The 17,614-nt window shown below is 45.4% G+C and overlaps 5 protein-coding genes across 5 annotated transcripts; 2 read left to right on the forward strand and 3 right to left on the reverse strand.

Moving 5' to 3' along the window:
* Positions 1-4,284: 4,284 nt before the first annotated feature.
* BT62DRAFT_1011754 (uncharacterized protein) lies at positions 4,285-4,896 on the reverse strand (the record flags this gene model as incomplete). The annotated part of the gene is made up of 2 exons (XM_043177823.1): positions 4,285-4,465; positions 4,517-4,896. The coding sequence occupies 2 exons, from the start codon at positions 4,894-4,896 to the stop codon at positions 4,285-4,287; spliced, it is 561 nt and encodes a 186-aa protein (XP_043034829.1).
* A 1,518-nt stretch (positions 4,897-6,414) lies between these two features.
* On the forward strand, positions 6,415-8,102 carry BT62DRAFT_997250 (uncharacterized protein; the record flags this gene model as incomplete). The annotated part of the gene is made up of 6 exons (XM_043190638.1): positions 6,415-6,874; positions 7,120-7,268; positions 7,420-7,527; positions 7,565-7,579; positions 7,647-7,728; positions 7,894-8,102. The coding sequence occupies exons 1-6, from the start codon at positions 6,778-6,780 to the stop codon at positions 8,100-8,102; spliced, it is 660 nt and encodes a 219-aa protein (XP_043034830.1). The 5' UTR covers positions 6,415-6,777.
* Positions 8,103-9,311: 1,209 nt separating this feature from the next.
* On the reverse strand, positions 9,312-10,173 carry BT62DRAFT_1080207 (uncharacterized protein; the record flags this gene model as incomplete). Its single annotated transcript, XM_043179564.1, has 3 exons — positions 9,312-9,501; positions 9,548-10,039; positions 10,109-10,173. 3 exons carry the CDS (start codon positions 10,171-10,173, stop codon positions 9,321-9,323), a joined length of 738 nt encoding a protein of 245 aa, XP_043034831.1. The 3' UTR covers positions 9,312-9,320.
* A 3,227-nt stretch (positions 10,174-13,400) lies between these two features.
* Positions 13,401-14,770, forward strand: BT62DRAFT_937250 (uncharacterized protein). Its single transcript, XM_043187283.1, has 6 exons — positions 13,401-13,799; positions 13,847-13,908; positions 13,960-14,001; positions 14,048-14,281; positions 14,334-14,591; positions 14,641-14,770. Exons 1-6 carry the CDS (start codon positions 13,428-13,430, stop codon positions 14,732-14,734), a joined length of 1,062 nt encoding a protein of 353 aa, XP_043034832.1. The 5' UTR covers positions 13,401-13,427; the 3' UTR covers positions 14,735-14,770.
* A 2,088-nt stretch (positions 14,771-16,858) lies between these two features.
* BT62DRAFT_908636 (uncharacterized protein) lies at positions 16,859-17,104 on the reverse strand (the record flags this gene model as incomplete). Its single annotated transcript, XM_043183716.1, has 1 exon — positions 16,859-17,104. One exon carries the CDS (start codon positions 17,102-17,104, stop codon positions 16,859-16,861), a length of 246 nt encoding a protein of 81 aa, XP_043034833.1.
* Between the last annotated feature and the right edge of the window lie 510 nt (positions 17,105-17,614).

Raw genomic sequence — 17,614 nt, forward strand, 5'->3', positions numbered from 1 at the left:
CTCTTTAGCACTTGTGAATGTGTCTGTGATTGGTTTCTGCTTAGAGTGCTAAGCTTTGAGTCATGTATTGTGTATGTTAGGGATTTTGATTTGATCTGAGCTATGCTTGGAACCTTTTTGAGAGTTGTGGGATTGTTTCAATGTATTGTATTGAGCTACAGTACCTTTGCCTTGAAGCCCAGCAACATCTGTTGCCACCTCTTGTTTTGAGTGAAAAGCTTTGAGACTTAGAGAGATCTAGGACTGTTATATGCATACTATTGCTATTCACACACTGTGGATTCATTGGAGAAAACAATTAGATTTGCTGTTACTACTTTTATCACATTATAATCTCTCCATGAACTAAGAGTATTGTGTGTGTGTTGGTGTGGGTGTGATCAGTGGATAGCACTCTGATATATCCATTTTCCCCTTGCATGCATGCAAGATCTCTTCAATGGACCAGAGTCAAACCAGTGGATGTTATGATTTCTCTATATCTTTTTTTTTTCCTTATCTTATCAGGTGCTTATCTTATCCTGGGCACTTTCTTGAAGAGCACCAGAATATTAGGTAATCACAACAGCAGGCAAGCACCATTGTCTCCAGTTGTCTCACCCACAGACAATTCTCCATTGTCATAGCCCTGATGATCAGGCAGGATCAGCATTGTATCCTAGAACCATACAATAGGCAATAATTATATTTATAACAGACAGAACAGTATATAAGTAGGATAGCTTACACTGTAGTAGTCCAGCTTTGAGTTACAAGTTTATTCTATACATTCACACTTGAGCTGATTCATCTTTGGCCTTATAGCACTTGCCAGCCTAGCATAATAGTGGACTCAGATGTGACTATACAAATACAATACAGCATCTGTTTATCATGTGTTATTGGTTATATATAACTTGGGCTTAACAGTGGGTGCATGAACAGGACATGAATACTGATACAGCAATTTATGACTATAAATTATCCCTTAACTGAGCCATCAGAATAATAGTCTTAAGGAGAGGGTAATGTTATGATTTTTCTGCTTTTCTTATCTTATTCTATCTTATCTTATCAGATGTCTATCTTATTACAGGGCACTTAGAATTGTGGGATGATCACCACATGATAGAGATGGGCACAATAGACAAGCCATGGCTATAACATCAAGGACATCTCAACAACAGACAATATCCATTTATTTTGTATCTGACAATCAGACAGTAGAGTGTCACAATGGAAAAGACTATAATAGTGTAGGACTATATTTATCCTTATAAACAGGTATATAAGTAGGATAGCTCTTACTGTACAATCCCAGCTCCAAGCCAAAGTTTTATCTATACCACTTGTCTCTCTTGAGCTTATTCTGTAATGCCCTGTTTGCACTGACTTGAACACAGTTAGTGGACTCTAGCATGACTGTATGAACTTGATACAGCACTAGTTTATCATGTGTTCCAGTCATATGTCAAGCAGGTCTAATATTGATTGCAAAGGCACTGGTGATGGGGAAATTTGCCCACACAGGGAATTTTGTGATTTGGCCCAGGCATATATCCTGAAATCAATAGTGACATGAGCTCTGTCAAGGCCATGCATGTCATAGGTAGGAAGGCAATCAAACCTAATGCTGCAGCCTAACACATGATTGTAGATGGAACCTCTAGAAATGATATTCATATCCATTGCTAGTGTCCACTATGGGCTATCAGCTTTGAGAGTGGCCAAGTGAGCTTGAACAATGGGAGTAGAGTGGATAGATGTGTGGTTTGGGAGAGCATATGACATCCACACTCATAAATGTGTAGTTAGCAAAAGAAGAGAATGGGAACAAGCAGATAACCTGTCAGTACTAGATCTTGACAGATGGGAGAATGAAAGCAGAGAGATTTTGTACAGGTGGATGTTCTGATGCCCAGAGATGACAAAAAGAGATCTCAGTTAAGATGAGATCAGGAGGACATCATTGACATTTCTACAACACAGCACTAGAAAATCCAGCCTGGTATGATATCAGACCTGTGCATCTGTCTGTATTTTTCCTGATTGTACTGAATTTTCTAGCCTGGACAAGAGAGACATATGGATCTGTCCCCCTGCTAGGCATACCAACAGAGACTAACAAGGAGCATGAAGAATTATCAACTCCTCATGTTATAGATGCTACACAGATGCAATACCTGCTTCTATTTTTACAACATTGCTTCCAAGATCCACATTCAAAAGTCTGCTGCCCCTCAGAGCTTTACATCCTTGTTCAATCCTTGCCTGTGCCACAGGCTGAGTCATGGCATCCCAAAGCTATGTGGTTAGTCACTTTGATACCATTGGTATCAAAGTTCTATATGATTGGTGGAAAGTGATGTACCTTGTCCTCTGTGCCTCGCAAAGTTAGCAATTGAATTTTTCTTGCTGGTTTCTTGAGATAAGTAAGTACTAAGTCACGGAACCCGGACCGGAGAACTGAAGTTCGTTTGTTGATCAGGTTTTTTTTTCCAGGTTCGGACTATCGACCATCATTCTTCACGCGTCTCTAGTCCTGAATTTGGTACCTGCTTGCCTGGCTCCTTGTCTTCGATTCTGTCTTTAGTCTGGTACGTTTACTGTCTTATTTTTTATTGATCTCTCTAATTAATGTACACCAGTTATTGAAAGTCAAAGTGCCTTTCCAAGCACCACCACTGAATGCTGTCCTTCCTCGACTAAGGCTCTCAGCGCTGGAAGGGGTATAGAACGTAACATGTACCAAGAGCGAACCTGCAACGGCTTCTGTCATTACCTACATTCATTGATGGCTCGGATTCCGAATCGGAACTCAGTATAACCACCACGGAGCTCAAGCCCTTCATATATCGTCTAGACGACGAATTATTTAACAGTGGCAGCCTGACTGCGTAGACGCTTTGTTATTCCTAAACAATCACGGTACCTCTACTCTGGTTTTCCGAGCCTGGCATTCAGGCCCATGCCTGCTTGTAGTACGCGTTTCGGAGTTTAAGATCCGTATCATCATTGTAGCTGGGCTTCTTCTCCATGGAGAAAGACTTATGGCATCTTTGTCGATCTTTCAATAACCTAAATCCACAAGCCCACCTCTCTCCGACTTCTGTTCTGTCGGCTGTCTTTCATTGATCACAGAGCCTCTTCCCTCTGCTCTAGACTTGCACGGCGACGGACTTGAGATGGTATGTTTATCAACTGACATGCTCTCGTGGTAACATTCTCATGCAATTTAGTATATCTGCCGTGTGTTGTTCAGGTAACATCTTTTTGATTAATATATTTCATCTTCTAACTAGATTTTTTTTCTCCATTATTGTCATTTATACGGCACGGTTTTCTGACAGTCCATCTCTATAATTTTTTCTTAGCGAATCGGCGTCTTCTTGCCGACGCTTGGTGCCCTTGCTACTATTGGAGGCACATGTCCCGTCATGCCATTGTTCACCGGCAGGCGGTAATGTTCCCAGAAGACGGCTAATGTATGTTATAGTGTGTGTCCTTCTTTGTTTGCAATTTTTTCAGCTATCCAACGACATACGACAAGGATTCAAATTTCAGGTTCCAAGTTCCAACCAAGTTCCAACTGGTCCCTTTCTCCGGGCAGAGGCGTGCCCATTCTATCAAACACTGGCCTCTTATACCGAGGGGATAAATTATGGTGTAATCAGGCCGATTAGTCGTGCACCCGCCAGAAGCTGTCTTTGATTTTTAAGGAACATCTGCCAGCTCGCCATGGACATTATATACTTCGTGGGTCGAGCACTAAACCACAGGCCGACGAAAGGACATAAGAATCTGACAGTAGGTGAATATTTTTGTCGTAGAGACTCCAAAGAGAATTTAAAAGAGGATACTATCTCCGTTCTGCCTTGTCGACAATTTCTCCGGCGAACATAACTGCGGCCTGCGGCGTCGCCATGCAACTCAGGATTGGGTGAGCCTCCTCATTGTAGAATTGCATATATCAGTTCCGTAGTAGGATATATCGCCAAAGTTTTGAACTACGTCGAACCTCTGGTCCCCTCTGGGAAATGGTCCAGGAAAAAGTACAAGTAGTTCTTAGATCGGCTTCCACAGTTACGCCCCTGTCCTTAATAAATAGACTAGCAGAACTTTTGTAGAGTACACATAGAATTTTACCGGTGCTGTACCTATCCCGCCACTGCGATTTCGCAGAGCGAATGTCAATTTAATGAAGTGAATGTATCATAGACAATACATAGGAAATCCCGTTTCAAGCATCCGCCGCTATTATGACACGTAAAGTAAGATCCGAGATTCGAGCGTAGCGGGTATCATTCAATCATAGAAATTTCCTTGGATGCGAGGCAGGAAAAAAATAGCGGCACCAAATTCCGTATACTTGGTTCGCTCCCAACTCTCAAACTTCATGGTCGCACTAGATGAAATATAGCCCTGCGCCTCCAGATCTCCAAGAATAATAGCACACCAGTGCCTGCATCCCAAACCGCCAGTGAACCTGCGTTCTGATGAATAATGAAGCCGATTAACATGTAAACAACCAACGCACCGGTATTGGTCTCTCTTGAGAGTGTCAAATAATACGTTGAAGATTTTCCACACCTTCGTTGAGGCCTTGAGTTTGACTTCGAAGGCGTCGGTGGATGGGGGAGTTTGCCCAGACGAGGCATTTTGGGATTTAGTCCAAGTGTAAGGCTTAAAGTCAATGGTGACACGAGCCTTGTCTGGATCATCTGCGTCATAGGTAGGATGGCAATCGAAGCTAACACTGCAGCTTAGCGCGCGATTGTAGAGGAAAATTTGGAAGTGATATCCGTGTCCATTACTGGTGCCGACGATGGCAATGCCATCGACTTCGAGAGTAGTCAATTGAGGATGAAAGCTCTGAGTAGGGTGGATTGATGCACGGTTTGGGAGAGTGTACGACATTCTGGCTCATAAATGTGTCGTCAGCAGGAGAAAAGAAGGGGAAAAATCATCACCTAACCTGTCAGCAATAGATCCTGAAAGATGTGGAGAAGGAAAGCAGAGGAATTTTGTATAGGGGGGTATCCGGACGCACGGAACGGAGAGGACAAAAAGGATCTTGGGTGGGATAACGTCAGGAGGACACCATTGACGTCCCAACATCACGGCGCTAAAAACTCAGGGCTGGTCTGATATCGGGCCTGTGGACTATATTCGCTGGATTGTTAATGATTTTTAGGCCTGGACACGACAGACGTGTCACGTGTGGATCTATACCTCCGCTATGCATACCGCTTGAGATGATGAAAATTTAACAGATACTAAGGGAAATACGAAGAATTAGTAACTCCTCGTGTTTATAATTTCGACACAAGCGCAGTACTCACCCTACTTTGTACGATATCCCCAACCTGCGTGGTTAGCAATTTTGATAACATTGGTATTCCATTTCGATACATTTGGTGGAAATCGCGATGCAGCTCGTCCTCTACGGCTCAAAAAGCCAGTTTCTTGGCGGTCATTGCTTTCCTGGTAACAGAACCCGGACCGGAGAACCGAGGTTTAGTCACCCCTGTTATTTGTTGATTTGGGATTTTTTTTCGAGTTCGGATCGTCGACCATCATTAATTTCTTCACGCGTCTGGTTATCTGCTCGCTTGAATGCTTGTCCCCAATTTTCTCTTTGATCTCGTATTCTTTATTGATCCCTCTAACTGACGTGGACCGGCCTTGAAAATCAAAGTTGAACGGTGGTATGTTCGCCTTGCTAAACACCTCTGCCCACCACCATTGATTGGCATCCTTCCTCGACCAAGATGTACTCAGTAGGGGTGATATGGAACTGAGCATGTATCCGGAGCGAGCCAACGACGGCTTCTGTTATTACATTCGTTGATGGTCCGGAATCCCGTCGGAACTGAGTATAACCATCCTGGAGGTCAAGCGTTTAACAAATCATCTAGATGATGCAACATTTGAAAAATTCTGGGCATCCCTTACTATCTTCCAATATCCTAAACTCGTACGCGCACCTCTTCGACTTCTATTGGGATTATTATCTATAATCCAGGCTCAGCCCTTTTTCATCGATCACGGCGTTTCTGATCTCTGCTCTGGACCTGCAGGGTAATGGCCTTCAGTTGGAATCTTTATCAACTGACACTCTCGTGGTAACATTCTTATGCAAATCATCATCTCTCCCGTGTGACATTCAGATAACATAGTACGTTAATTAATATATTCCATCTCTTTCAATGCCAAGAACTGGAAATTTTCTCCTCCGTTATATTATCATTCATACGGCATGCATTTTTATTGTTGACGGGCGCCATAATTTTGTATTGGAAAATCGGCGTCTTCTCGCCGACCCCTTGCGCGCTTACCGCTATTGGAGGCACATGTCATGTCATGTTATTGTTCACCAGCAGGCGGCAATGCTCTCAGAAGACGACTTAATGTATGATATAGGTAAGGCTAGGTCACATTCAGCGATGCCCAACTACCCTGTTTTATTCATTTTCAACGTGTCTTGGTCCGTGTGTTCCGGATCTTGTTTCAGTGGGAATCCCCCTGCCCTTACCTAGGCAATGGTGTCTCTGGTTCTCGTTCTGAATCGGATATATTGAGATTTGCGGCCTGCTCCCCATCTACGTACCCGCTGAGCTGCAATGGATCTGGTTTTCTACAGTTTCTCTCTAGAAGCTTAGGCTTGCCAACTTTACTCTTTCGCAACCGATTTCTGTGTGTTTGCTTCGCTGTTATGGTCATATTCCTGGTTCTCTGTTCAGAAACCATTTCTGCTGGGAATATCCAAAGGGCGAGTTGTCAGGACGTCTGTCGTGCATGTTTGTTTCCATAATATCATCACCATCGGTGCCTCTGGCCAGCGGGGATGTCATGTCCTCCGCCATGGAATGGACGGTTTCCACGCTACTGACAAGTACGTGAAGCATGACTATCAGAAAATGACCCTTCATACTGGTATCCAGTTCCGGCCTCAGCGGATTAATATAGCTCCTGCCGTTTGTTACATCTGGTAAAGTCTTAATTGAAGAATGGGATGGACCATCTCTGGATCGATGAGTATGTTCGAGCCTAGATTTCCTAATACTCTCTGGTCCCTACTGCTGCAGGATCATCTTCAGTAGCCACCAACGACATGACATACATAATGAATCATGATAGATGAACTACGTACAATGCGACATCGGTTCATTACGTCTCAGGATGACATCAATAGGATCGCGGCTCAGATGGATGTGGGGGTGTGGGGCACAAGTGGGGGAAAGGATATAGAGTGCACTCAGCCAATCCAAAGGAGTAACGGTACCACAGTGCATCGATCTATCCGAAGTGAACACCGGCAAAGCCTCATGGAATATGCTAAGAGAAGAGTCACGTTGACGATGTGTTGTTCATGCTTGATCCCGTCCGCTACGAAGCTCAAAAATATCTTGTCATGGGAAGGCGCTTATGTCGGATTAGAAACCAGACAAGAGTCCACTTGTAGAGGTTCGAATTGAAGCTGTGACGTGGCGCACGGTGGCAGGGCCTGGGCTGCGGGAAGCCGAAGGGTACAGCTTTTCAGACTCGGTAAGCCTAGCTATCAGTAACAATGATATTTCAACAGGTTCCGCCAATGTTCGTAAGTATTCTACCCTAGATAGGAACTACAAGTAAAAAAAAAAAAGCTGTTATATTCTTTTATACAGATCCTTAGCAGAGCATTTTCTAGCATTCATCCTACAGCCTTTCGTTCTTTCACATCGAAAGCTTGGGGATGTCGCATCCTTAGTATGTCTCCTGTTTAGGCCTCGAATCCTGCTCACATATAAACGATATTTCGGATAGCAGCATGACCCTATCAAGCATCTCACCGACTCATAATCAAGCTATGGACAGAGTGTCCTAAAATCGACGCCAACACATTTTAGACGTTCTTAGACTTCCCGAATTCAGGAAATGTCGCGTCCATTGGATTCGGCATGGCTGTCAAACGTTTTCCAGGCGCCCAAGAGGCGCGGGCCATGGAACTTGTCCGAAATGAAACAGCTATTCCCGTCCCGCCATGTTATCGCTTCACCGACTCAGTTTCTCCTCACGACCTAGCTATGGCTCTTATCGAGGGACAAACTGTCGCATCTGTGTGGGACAAACTCGGACTTTGAATGCGCTTTCGCATGGCATTACGTACACCAGTTCCGCAGCATCACTAGTTGAAAATCCTCATTTGTGCAAATTTCCCGGTCCCTTCGGAGGAGCGGGACCGGCAAGATGTACAGGTAGTTTTTTGTTTTGTTTTCAGCATTTGGTTAACCGCAACAAGTAAGCTAACTACTCAGATGCGGTGGAGGTACAGGTCCTCAGGATCCTCTCTCCCTCTTGTTCCGGTCCCTCCGGTCTTCCTTCCAAGTTCCCCCGGTGTTTTGGCATGTAATGTGGAGTAGAGTAACGGACATGTATAGTACTTTGCGCCCCCGTGGTGGGGCTAATTGATTAGTTTGATTCTGCGGTTGGCCGAAGCCGTGGGGTGCTTTGCGAGCATGTTTTGGGTGCCGGCTGGGTTGGTCATGATTTACAGATAGTCTCTTCGACAATTCTGGTGCAGGTCCACTCCGATCGTATGCCCGCATGGCGTCGTGGTATCGCAACAGGTTACTTCTTATGCAAAGCTTTCATCCCAACTTCGAAGGTGTTCGGGATAATAGATCCAATTTTTGACAATACCCGGCCCCTGGTGTTTACTCACCAGGCCTTGCATATACTAAACTTGGTAACTCGAAAAGGACGGGCAGCTTTGTGTGATAGACTGGGATGCCGCTGGATTTTATCCTGAATGGTCTGAGGGTGCAAATATGAGGGAAGTGTACCGTTTGCACGGGGATAGCGGGTCATGGAATAAGTTGAAATCTTGGATCCTTGGAGACTCTAATTCTCGAGGCCAATGGCCTTACGTTGATGCGATTCGATTTTCCCTGGTCTCGATAAGTGCTAATGTACCAGAGTTGGTAAGTGGTGTTCTCTCCGTCACTTCTTCCAGTAAATTTCGTCGCAAATTGGCATGGGAAACTTGTAAAAACAATGATAACATTCGAGTGTCTTATTAAATATACGGTACGAGTGACGTGTTTGTATTATATGCTGGCCATGGCGAACGGTTCCATGTTTCTAAACTTGCTCAGAGTTCGTCTAGACTTTTAATGGCAGTAGGTTCCACAACAGTGTTTCTACATAGCCAAAGCCGATCACAGATTATGCATGATTTCAATGGCGACACTGCGCCTAAGGGGATGAAGCAACTATACTATTACAATTCGCAAGTAACGGAGTCTTGTCGTTATGGTACATTCTGTAAGATACCAATTGGAACTTAGTGAGTGGAAAACTCAATTATAGAAAGCGCCTTCTACACGAGGATGGATGAAAGCGGCAACGCCAACCTCTCTGCACTTGGCTTGTTCCCATGCCTCAAACTGCACGGTAGTACCACGCGGAACATACCCGTACACCTCCAGATCACCGAGGATGATAGCACACCAATGTCTGCATCCCATACCACCATTGAATCTGCATTCTGATGAATGACGAAATCGATCGACATGTAACGACGCACCGATATTGGTCTCTCTTGAGAGTGTTGAATACTACGTTGCAGATCTTCCATACCTTTGTTGACGTCTGGAGTTTGACTTCGAAGGCGCCGGTGGATGGGGGAATTTGTCCGGGCGAGGTGTTTTGGGATTTGGCCCAGAGGTATGTCTTGAAATCAACGGCGACGCGAGCCCTGTCGGGATCAAGGGCCTCGTAGGTGGGATTACAATCGAAGCTAACGCTGCAGTCTAGCGCACGATTGTAGATGAAAGCCCGGAAATGATATATATGCCCATTGCTGGTGCCGACGATGGCGATACCATCGACTTCGAGAGTAGCCAAGTGAGCTTGAAGGTTGGGAGTAGATTGGATAGATGTACGGTTTGGGAGAGCATATGACATTATAGCCGTAAATTTGTAGTCAGCAGGAAAAAGACGGGATGAAGTAGCTCTAACCTGTTGGAGGTCCAAGGAGTCGACGATGGGGAAGGAGGGGTTTATATAATGGTTATACCTTCGATTGCATGGGAGAGAAAAAAAACATACCAGTTTGACGCCCAGGTTACATCTAGTACAGACGTACATAAGGTACAGGGTCATGAAACCGATGCTCGTAAAGCCGGATTGATCGAAATTGAGTTCAGACATAAATAATATGTTTGCTTGACAGCACTTCCGGAATTCCGAACATGAGAAAGGCGTGAATTGATACGCGCCACTTCGCCCATCGAGTTCTGTGACTCAAGAAAAGTGAAGATCAAATCAGCTGGTGTGCAAATCAGCTATTGATGCAAGCACAAGTGAAGGACTCGTTCAGTTGCCTTCCTTGGATCAAGATTTGTGTTCGAAACAAACTTTACGTCCTTGATGATTCGGAGTGGTGAGTCATGGCACTAGGCGCAGGCACAGATATTATGACGGCTAGGATATGTTTTATGTTCAACTTTTCAATTCCATCTCACGGTGTAAATTACCATCACCATACCTCGGGTGCTGTTTAAAGCTGATATCCAATCATGTGAAGCGGAATACTAATGTATCCCCATACCGTCAGAGTGGCAGGTTGTGCAGGATTCCAGTGCGTAACTCCCGCTGTTCTTGAGCCTTCACACATACCAGCGCAATATATCTTGCCCCGGAATATCAATGTGAGCAATCAGGCGTGAACGGGAAAAGAACAGGAAATTATTGATGTCGCGTATCAGAGAGGAGTACCCACATTCGTCGCGATGCGGGTCCTTCGCCTTTTCACAATTTCGTCTGATATGGGGACCAGTCTTCGGTTCCGCGGCAGAGGCTACACTAGAGGAACCATGGATAGGAATAGTGAACTATCGTTGATCGCCGAACACTGCTCGGTGGCAGGGAATGAATAAGAACTTGAAGCGTCGGGAAGACATGACTTAAGGGGGAGTTGTCATTGAACAGTGTTATTGGGGCGGACATATGTTGGCAGTCACACATGGAGAAGCCTTGATGAGGCTAGGCTAGCAAGACATTGTAGATCTTTCTTTTACTCCGCCTCTTGAGCATGGTCCCTCAGCAGACTTCAAGTTGAAATACAAGTGCTGAAGATGGATTTTACGGATGATATTTGGTATGAATTGACAGTCTCCGTCAGGAACCAGTGCGCAAAAGATAGGGTTCAGTACCTATGCTAATGTAGAGTGCTGATTAAAGAGGCCTGAAGAGGTCTAGCATGTCCGAAAAAATTGAAGATGCCAAGAAGATGCAGAATCAAGACAGAACTTAGCAGATGAACCAGGCGTCATGAACTCCTAGGCTACAGAATTAGCTGCATCAAGAATCGCGAAGGAGTCTGGTTGCCGGGTTCCGGCTGTTAGTTAGAATTCGGGCTCAGCCGGCTAGTGCCGTATCTGTCGTAGCAGTGTCCAACAAGTGTCTACAAAGATGTCCGTAAATTCCGTGGATTACTGGGTTAGAAGTCATCATGCTCAAATGTTCCATGATATAGGTCCCTAATGGAGTCTATTCTGGCGTTTATTCTCCAGCCAATCATCCTCTCTGAGCGGGGTGGCGACACCTTAGCAGTGCATTCCCAGTCTGCAATTCTGTTCTTTGCTCATACGTCCTTCTTGTTACTTTAGAGTTAGAAAAATCCTGTAGAACATCTGAACTTCTCGGACATAATGAAGCTTTGGGACGACTCGATCAAAATCGATGCTGACACCTTCATAACCCTCACCGGTCGCACAAACATCGGGAGAATTGCACCTCCATTGGCTTCGACACTGTCGTCAAAATCTAGGCACCAGTCCAAGAGTATCGAGCCATGGAACTAGTCCGTCGAGCCCAGTTCCTGCATGCTATGGCTTCGAAGGAAAGACCAGATGACGGTGTAACAGTTGACTCTGTGGGACCGACTCGGGCTATGGATCCGGATCTGTATCGTGGTATCGCTCTGACATTACATGCACCAGCTTCGGAGGATACCCTACCGGAATCCCCAGCTATGTCGCTTTCCAGGTCCTCTCGGGCTGTGGAACCGCTTCTTCACCGATCCTGCTGGGCCATTCCGGTTTTATGCTCATATGGCAGCGTGGTACCGAAACAGGCTGCTTGTTATGCAGATCTACTGTCCCCTTAATGAGGAATCTAAGAAAGCAGATCCCTACTTTGACGACAGTAAACCGTTGGTATTTACCCACTAGGACTTGCACATGCGGAACTTGATGCCGGGGAAAAATAGGCGGCTCTGCGTGATTGACCGGGCTGAAGCGGGGTTCTATCCTCAGTGGTTTGAAGGGCATTAACATGAAGCAGTTTTTCCGCGAACAGGGGGATAGTGGAAAATAGAATAGACTGGGCCCGCGGATCTTTGGAGACTATGAGAGTCGGGGACAGTATCCTTACATTGAAGCTATTCGACATGCACTTGTCATGTTGAGGAACGAGATAATAGATCTGGTAAACCAGCTTATTCGTTGCTATCCTCTCCCGGAGTAACTTCGTCGAAGGTGAGCATGGATAAGTCGCGTATAGCCGTGACTGGTACTCCTTGTTCAACTTCCTTATGTCTTTACCTGGCTGGCATCAGTAATGGTCACATTCTCGCTTGGAGGCTGCTATGTACGGACTACCTGTGGTCTTGTCTCCCCAGACTAGTGTTTTCTTTCATCGACAATGTTACGCTTTCACGTCTATTTACGTCTCCCTGTCAATCTATTTCGAACCTCGCTCGATTGATCATCAGGATGTATAGTCCTATTCTTGGCAGTCATTATTTATAGCCACTGTGGACCCGCTCATCAGAATGAGCCCAGATTCCGTAGAAACGGAAGACCCACATATCTCCGAAACATAAAGGTCCTCATCTACAATCCCGTTACCAGCCAAAGCATTTTCTGGTGAGGATCTCTTAAAGAGTTAGCCGCGGCCGCCGTTGCAATGTTAACAGATATTCTTCTTCTTAGAGCAGAAGACTACTAGCTTTTCATTGGGCCTGTTTTCAACCAGACTGCGCACCCACCTGTCTGAAAATGGAGCAACTCGTTTATCTATCCGACCTCCGCCAAAAATCGGTAGCAGATTTCTGTTTTTTCTTCCCATTTAGAATACTGGCGGAGGGTTTTTAGGACTGGACAGCCATCTGCTCCATTGTGAAAGTTAAAGACGCCGAAGGGCATTATGGACTTGAGTCACCTGCATAGATCGTACCTACGCGGTCAACGTGCTTGTGCATTGAACACCAATGAACAGCCGCATTGCTCGCTTCGCAATTGTTTCTGTGAGAAATAAATCAGTAGAAGCGCACATGCGCTAACGCCACGATATGACTGGTCAACATCCACCATCATAGAAGGAAAAATAGAACATATCCTGGCGTATATAATGCAGTAGAAACTTGCAGTCTTCCTTCCACCGAGCGGCGAAAATCCAACATGTCCACGTGCACTATGTCGGCCCGCTGGTTCCGCAGCTTGGTATTCCTCCTCGTTAACTTCACTCTCCTCTCGCTCTCGCAAGACATGTCTACCGACAGTACTCCCACCAGCTTGCGTTTTTCCACGTACAATCTCCGATATGATTCGATGCCTGACAACATTACCGTGGCGGAATCGATCGCTGCTTTGCCCGATCCCCTTGTGCAGGAGACGTTTTTGGCGTTGTCGGGGGAGCAGCCGTGGAGTGCAAGGAGGCTGCGCGTTTCGGAACATATATTGAGTGAGGATACCGTCATCTCTGGATTCCAGGAGGCACTGGTGAGGCAAGTAACAGACTTGGCGGAGCTTTTTGGTGATGACTGGGATTGGGTAAGACTTTATTTTTGTAGTGTTGTGTTTGGCTGACATGTCAGTAGGTTGGTGTTGGACGCGACGATGGGGTGGCGGCTGGGGAGTTTAGTCCTTTGTTCTACAAGAAGTGAGTCTAGGAAAGACAGAAGAGATGATCTGTACTCATCAGGATACTAAGGTCTGCCGTCAAACTGATTTCGAATGATACCTTTTGGCTCTCGTATGTTCATCGTCTTCTGTTCGTAACCTTGGCTTATGTTTGACAGATTGACTCCCTTCGAACCCTCCAAATACCCTGGAGCAGGCTCGTTCCGAATATGTACTGTGGCAAACTTCAGCTTGACAACGGACGCCAAGACAACGTTCACGGTATTGAACACGCATCTCGATGACCAATCGGATATGCAGCGGAGAGTCGGGGCGTCCTTGATCTTGACGAGAGCGCGGTATGAAGCCGTGAAGACGCGTAGCCCGGTGTTTGTTACAGGCGATTTCAACAGGTAAGTGGGATATTCCGAGGCTGTCAGAGCGCGTCAGTGACTTTGAATATAGTCCTTCGACGGGTAATAGTTCTGGTGCCTATGAAATCATCACTGGAGCAAGCGCACCCGTTGCTATTAACGCGACATTTGCAGCAAAGTACGACGTCGGGAATCAGCTGTCTGATTTCAAGATGCTCGACTTTCGGGGTCAGGCGCCGAGACAGTATGTCTCTAATAATTTTGCGACATACACCGGGTTCAATTTACCGACTGACACCTCTGATTGGGAGAGAATCGATTTCATCTTTGGAGGAAGTAACTTGGGGTGGTGGGTGACTTTCCGTTCCAGAATTGATAATTTGGTTAATGTTTCGCAGGACGTCGGACGCGTACAAAGTTGGAAGTTCGCTGTCGGATGATGGAACTTTGGCGAGCGATCATCGGCCTGTGTTCGCAGATGTAACTATCTGAACTGACCCTGTGATGATACGATGAAAAATGTGACGGTCTATAGCGTTAATCTGATTGGACTTTGATACTAGGATATTGTGATGGCGGAGAGAGATATGTGCCGTGATGGCCCATTTTCCTGGCGAAATCAGGATACAGGAAACATACTATTGCTAGTATGCCTCTTTGAGGGAAGAAAGAGATCCTCTGAGCCCTCGCTCGTAGGCATGGTTGAGGGAGGGAAGGAAGATTGGGAGCGGGAGGGCGGCGTTCGACGCGTTCTGGAAGGGGCTATGACGCGTCGAACCAGCAACGACGCATCGACCAGCAATAATGACGCACCGTCGCCGAAGTGATGCCGAAGCAGCCGAGTTGCAGTAGGCCACAGCAAGACGTAATTGGGTGACAGCGTGAACGACATGGCTCTGACGTCAAACTTGCTTGCTGAGGATATGATGAAATACTAGCTGTAAGCTCGCCTATGCTAGCAAATAGCGTGCTCTCCTTAATTCTCATAATACACTATTGATTTGCTATAATACAGTCCTGACTGAGAAGGAGGATGTTTACTCTTCTGAATCTTTCACTCTTGTCACTCTTTCAGAAAATACCAATGGAATACACGATGCATGATGAGGAACGACCAAATCATTCTGATTTGCACAGTTCCTAACATGTGTGTGAAGATGTGCTGAGAATCTTTAGAAAAAACACGCACTGGTTCATCCCTGAGGTACGCAACGCAATCTGATGATTGGTCCATGTCCGAGTCAGCCGTACTGGAATGGGTGGCTGTCTCCAGCGAAGAATCTCTGTCGCGGTTCTCCGCCTCCAGGCATTCGTACATGCAGAACAGGCCTTGTATCAAGTTGTTCGCCTCTTGCACCTGCAGAGCAAATCATTAGGCACCGAGCGAGAAGCAAAAGTGCTGATCCATACCGTCTGTGGCGTTGGCAACTCCGCGCGGAGCCTCAGCACATCACGTCGCAGGTCTGCATTCTCCGACAACAGCGTCGTCGCTCCATTCCGCAAGACCTGTACTTCTTTCCTCAGGTTGTTGACTTCGATTTCGAGTGAGATGCATTTGTCTTGGAGGTGGGTGATGAAATGGGTGGGTTTGGTATTGCGATTTCGAGCCATGAGGTAGAAGGGTACTGTTGGGAGCTTTTAATATCTTCTTGGACCCCAATCGATGCATGGGAGAGGTACTGCCATTCCTATACTCAGGTGAGAATTCTAGGAATGACTCATGGCGGCGGCGTTTGTGGCGTTAAACTTTGGGTACTGATATCCCCACATAACATTAGCCAGGCAGAAGATTGGGTGATAGAAGGGAATCATGGAAAGGGGTGATAAGACCAATATATTAGCCTGACTGAGCATGTTGAAGGAGACAGAAACACGAGTTCGGCAACAGGAGGAGAAAGCGACACCACTGCAAATCCAGGAACCCATCAGCTATATCTTGAGGATTTGGACAAGACATGGGAGAATAGTTGTGAACTGGTTGGAGCACCACAGACTCAATACGGTGAGCTCGGGTGCTTCCAGGCACACAGGTGAAGAAGTCCTGACTACAGTTGCCTTCCTTATAACCCATAGTGATCAGTGGAACCTCAGAGCTATGGGTTATGAGAGAGTATGTGATTAGAGGGAGGTTATTGTAGGTCAATTCTGAGGCCCTCAGAGAGGCTTATATTTCATTTAATAGGCTTACAATATATCGTACTTGTTATTTAAAAGTGAAATAGCTAGTAATCTGGCTGTCCTGAAGTGGTTTAGCCTCTTCAAGCCTCATTTTCATCCAAATGAAGCTAAAACACTTTCCAAATTCTGAGCAAATGGATCATCCATGCTCTTGATGTATTTCTGAATAGTTATGACAGCTCAAAGAGCCTCATGGTGACTAGAGTGAGGTTCCAACAGTGAATTGTCATCTGGATCAACATCTTCATTTTCATCAATGGTTTCATCTGTACTCTGCAACATCATCACTGCATCAAAGATGTCTTTGTCCATTGTCTCTTCTTTCATATTGAAATTTTCAATGGTTATGCACTGAAGCTCATCTTCAGGAACAATGTGTGCTGAGAAATTGTCTTGTAACAGCAAGATATTTCTTCTTTTCATTCAGAGCTCTATATCCTATTGCAGTATCCATTCCTGACAGAGAGAGACTGTCATCCAGGCTTTTGAATTACTGCAGTAGTAAAAGCCTAGCTGTATGCTTGACTCTTTTTGAAAGGAATGAGGTTTATGGGCTTTTTCAATAATGAAAGCTTTTTTCTTATCAGAGCTATTGGCATTTACAGTGAATGCATATGTCAAGTGAACCTTGCTTTTCTTGACATCAGAATGCTTTCTATCTGTGAGCCTATGGTCAGAAGGCATACTGCATTTCATTTTGATCAGAAATTTTTATGCAAAACCAATTTAAGTCAGCACTCATCTATGAAACAAGCCTATTTCATCCATATCACAAAGCTTGTATTCAATTAGAATTGCCTTGATATGCTCTCATTCTGCTTCCACAGTAAGATCAGCAGACTCAGCCTCACCATATCATTTGAAATTCTTCAGATTGTTCTAAGCCTTAAATCATGTTAACCACCTCCCACTCAAGTTTATTCTCTCATCCTCTGGTATCCTCTCAAATCTGCAAAAGCTTTCCACTTTTGGCATAAGACTTCATCTGTCAGCAGGAGACCATCAGCTATTGCCTTTGTGTTACAATTTTCTTTATTTTCTTTTCTTTTTCCTCAGAAATGACCCCTATCTCTGCTTAGTCAGGGTGCTTAGGCTAGCACTTAGGACTGTGGGAATGCTTAGCTCAGCAACCCAGTTGGTCCTCATCTTATCATGCTGCTGTGTGCTGTGAAGAGAGAGACAATACTCCTTTTG

This window comes from Guyanagaster necrorhizus, assembly GCF_019112545.1.
Source record: "Guyanagaster necrorhizus MCA 3950 unplaced genomic scaffold BT62scaffold_39, whole genome shotgun sequence".
In the NCBI taxonomy this organism is placed as follows: Eukaryota; Fungi; Basidiomycota; class Agaricomycetes; order Agaricales; family Physalacriaceae; genus Guyanagaster; species Guyanagaster necrorhizus.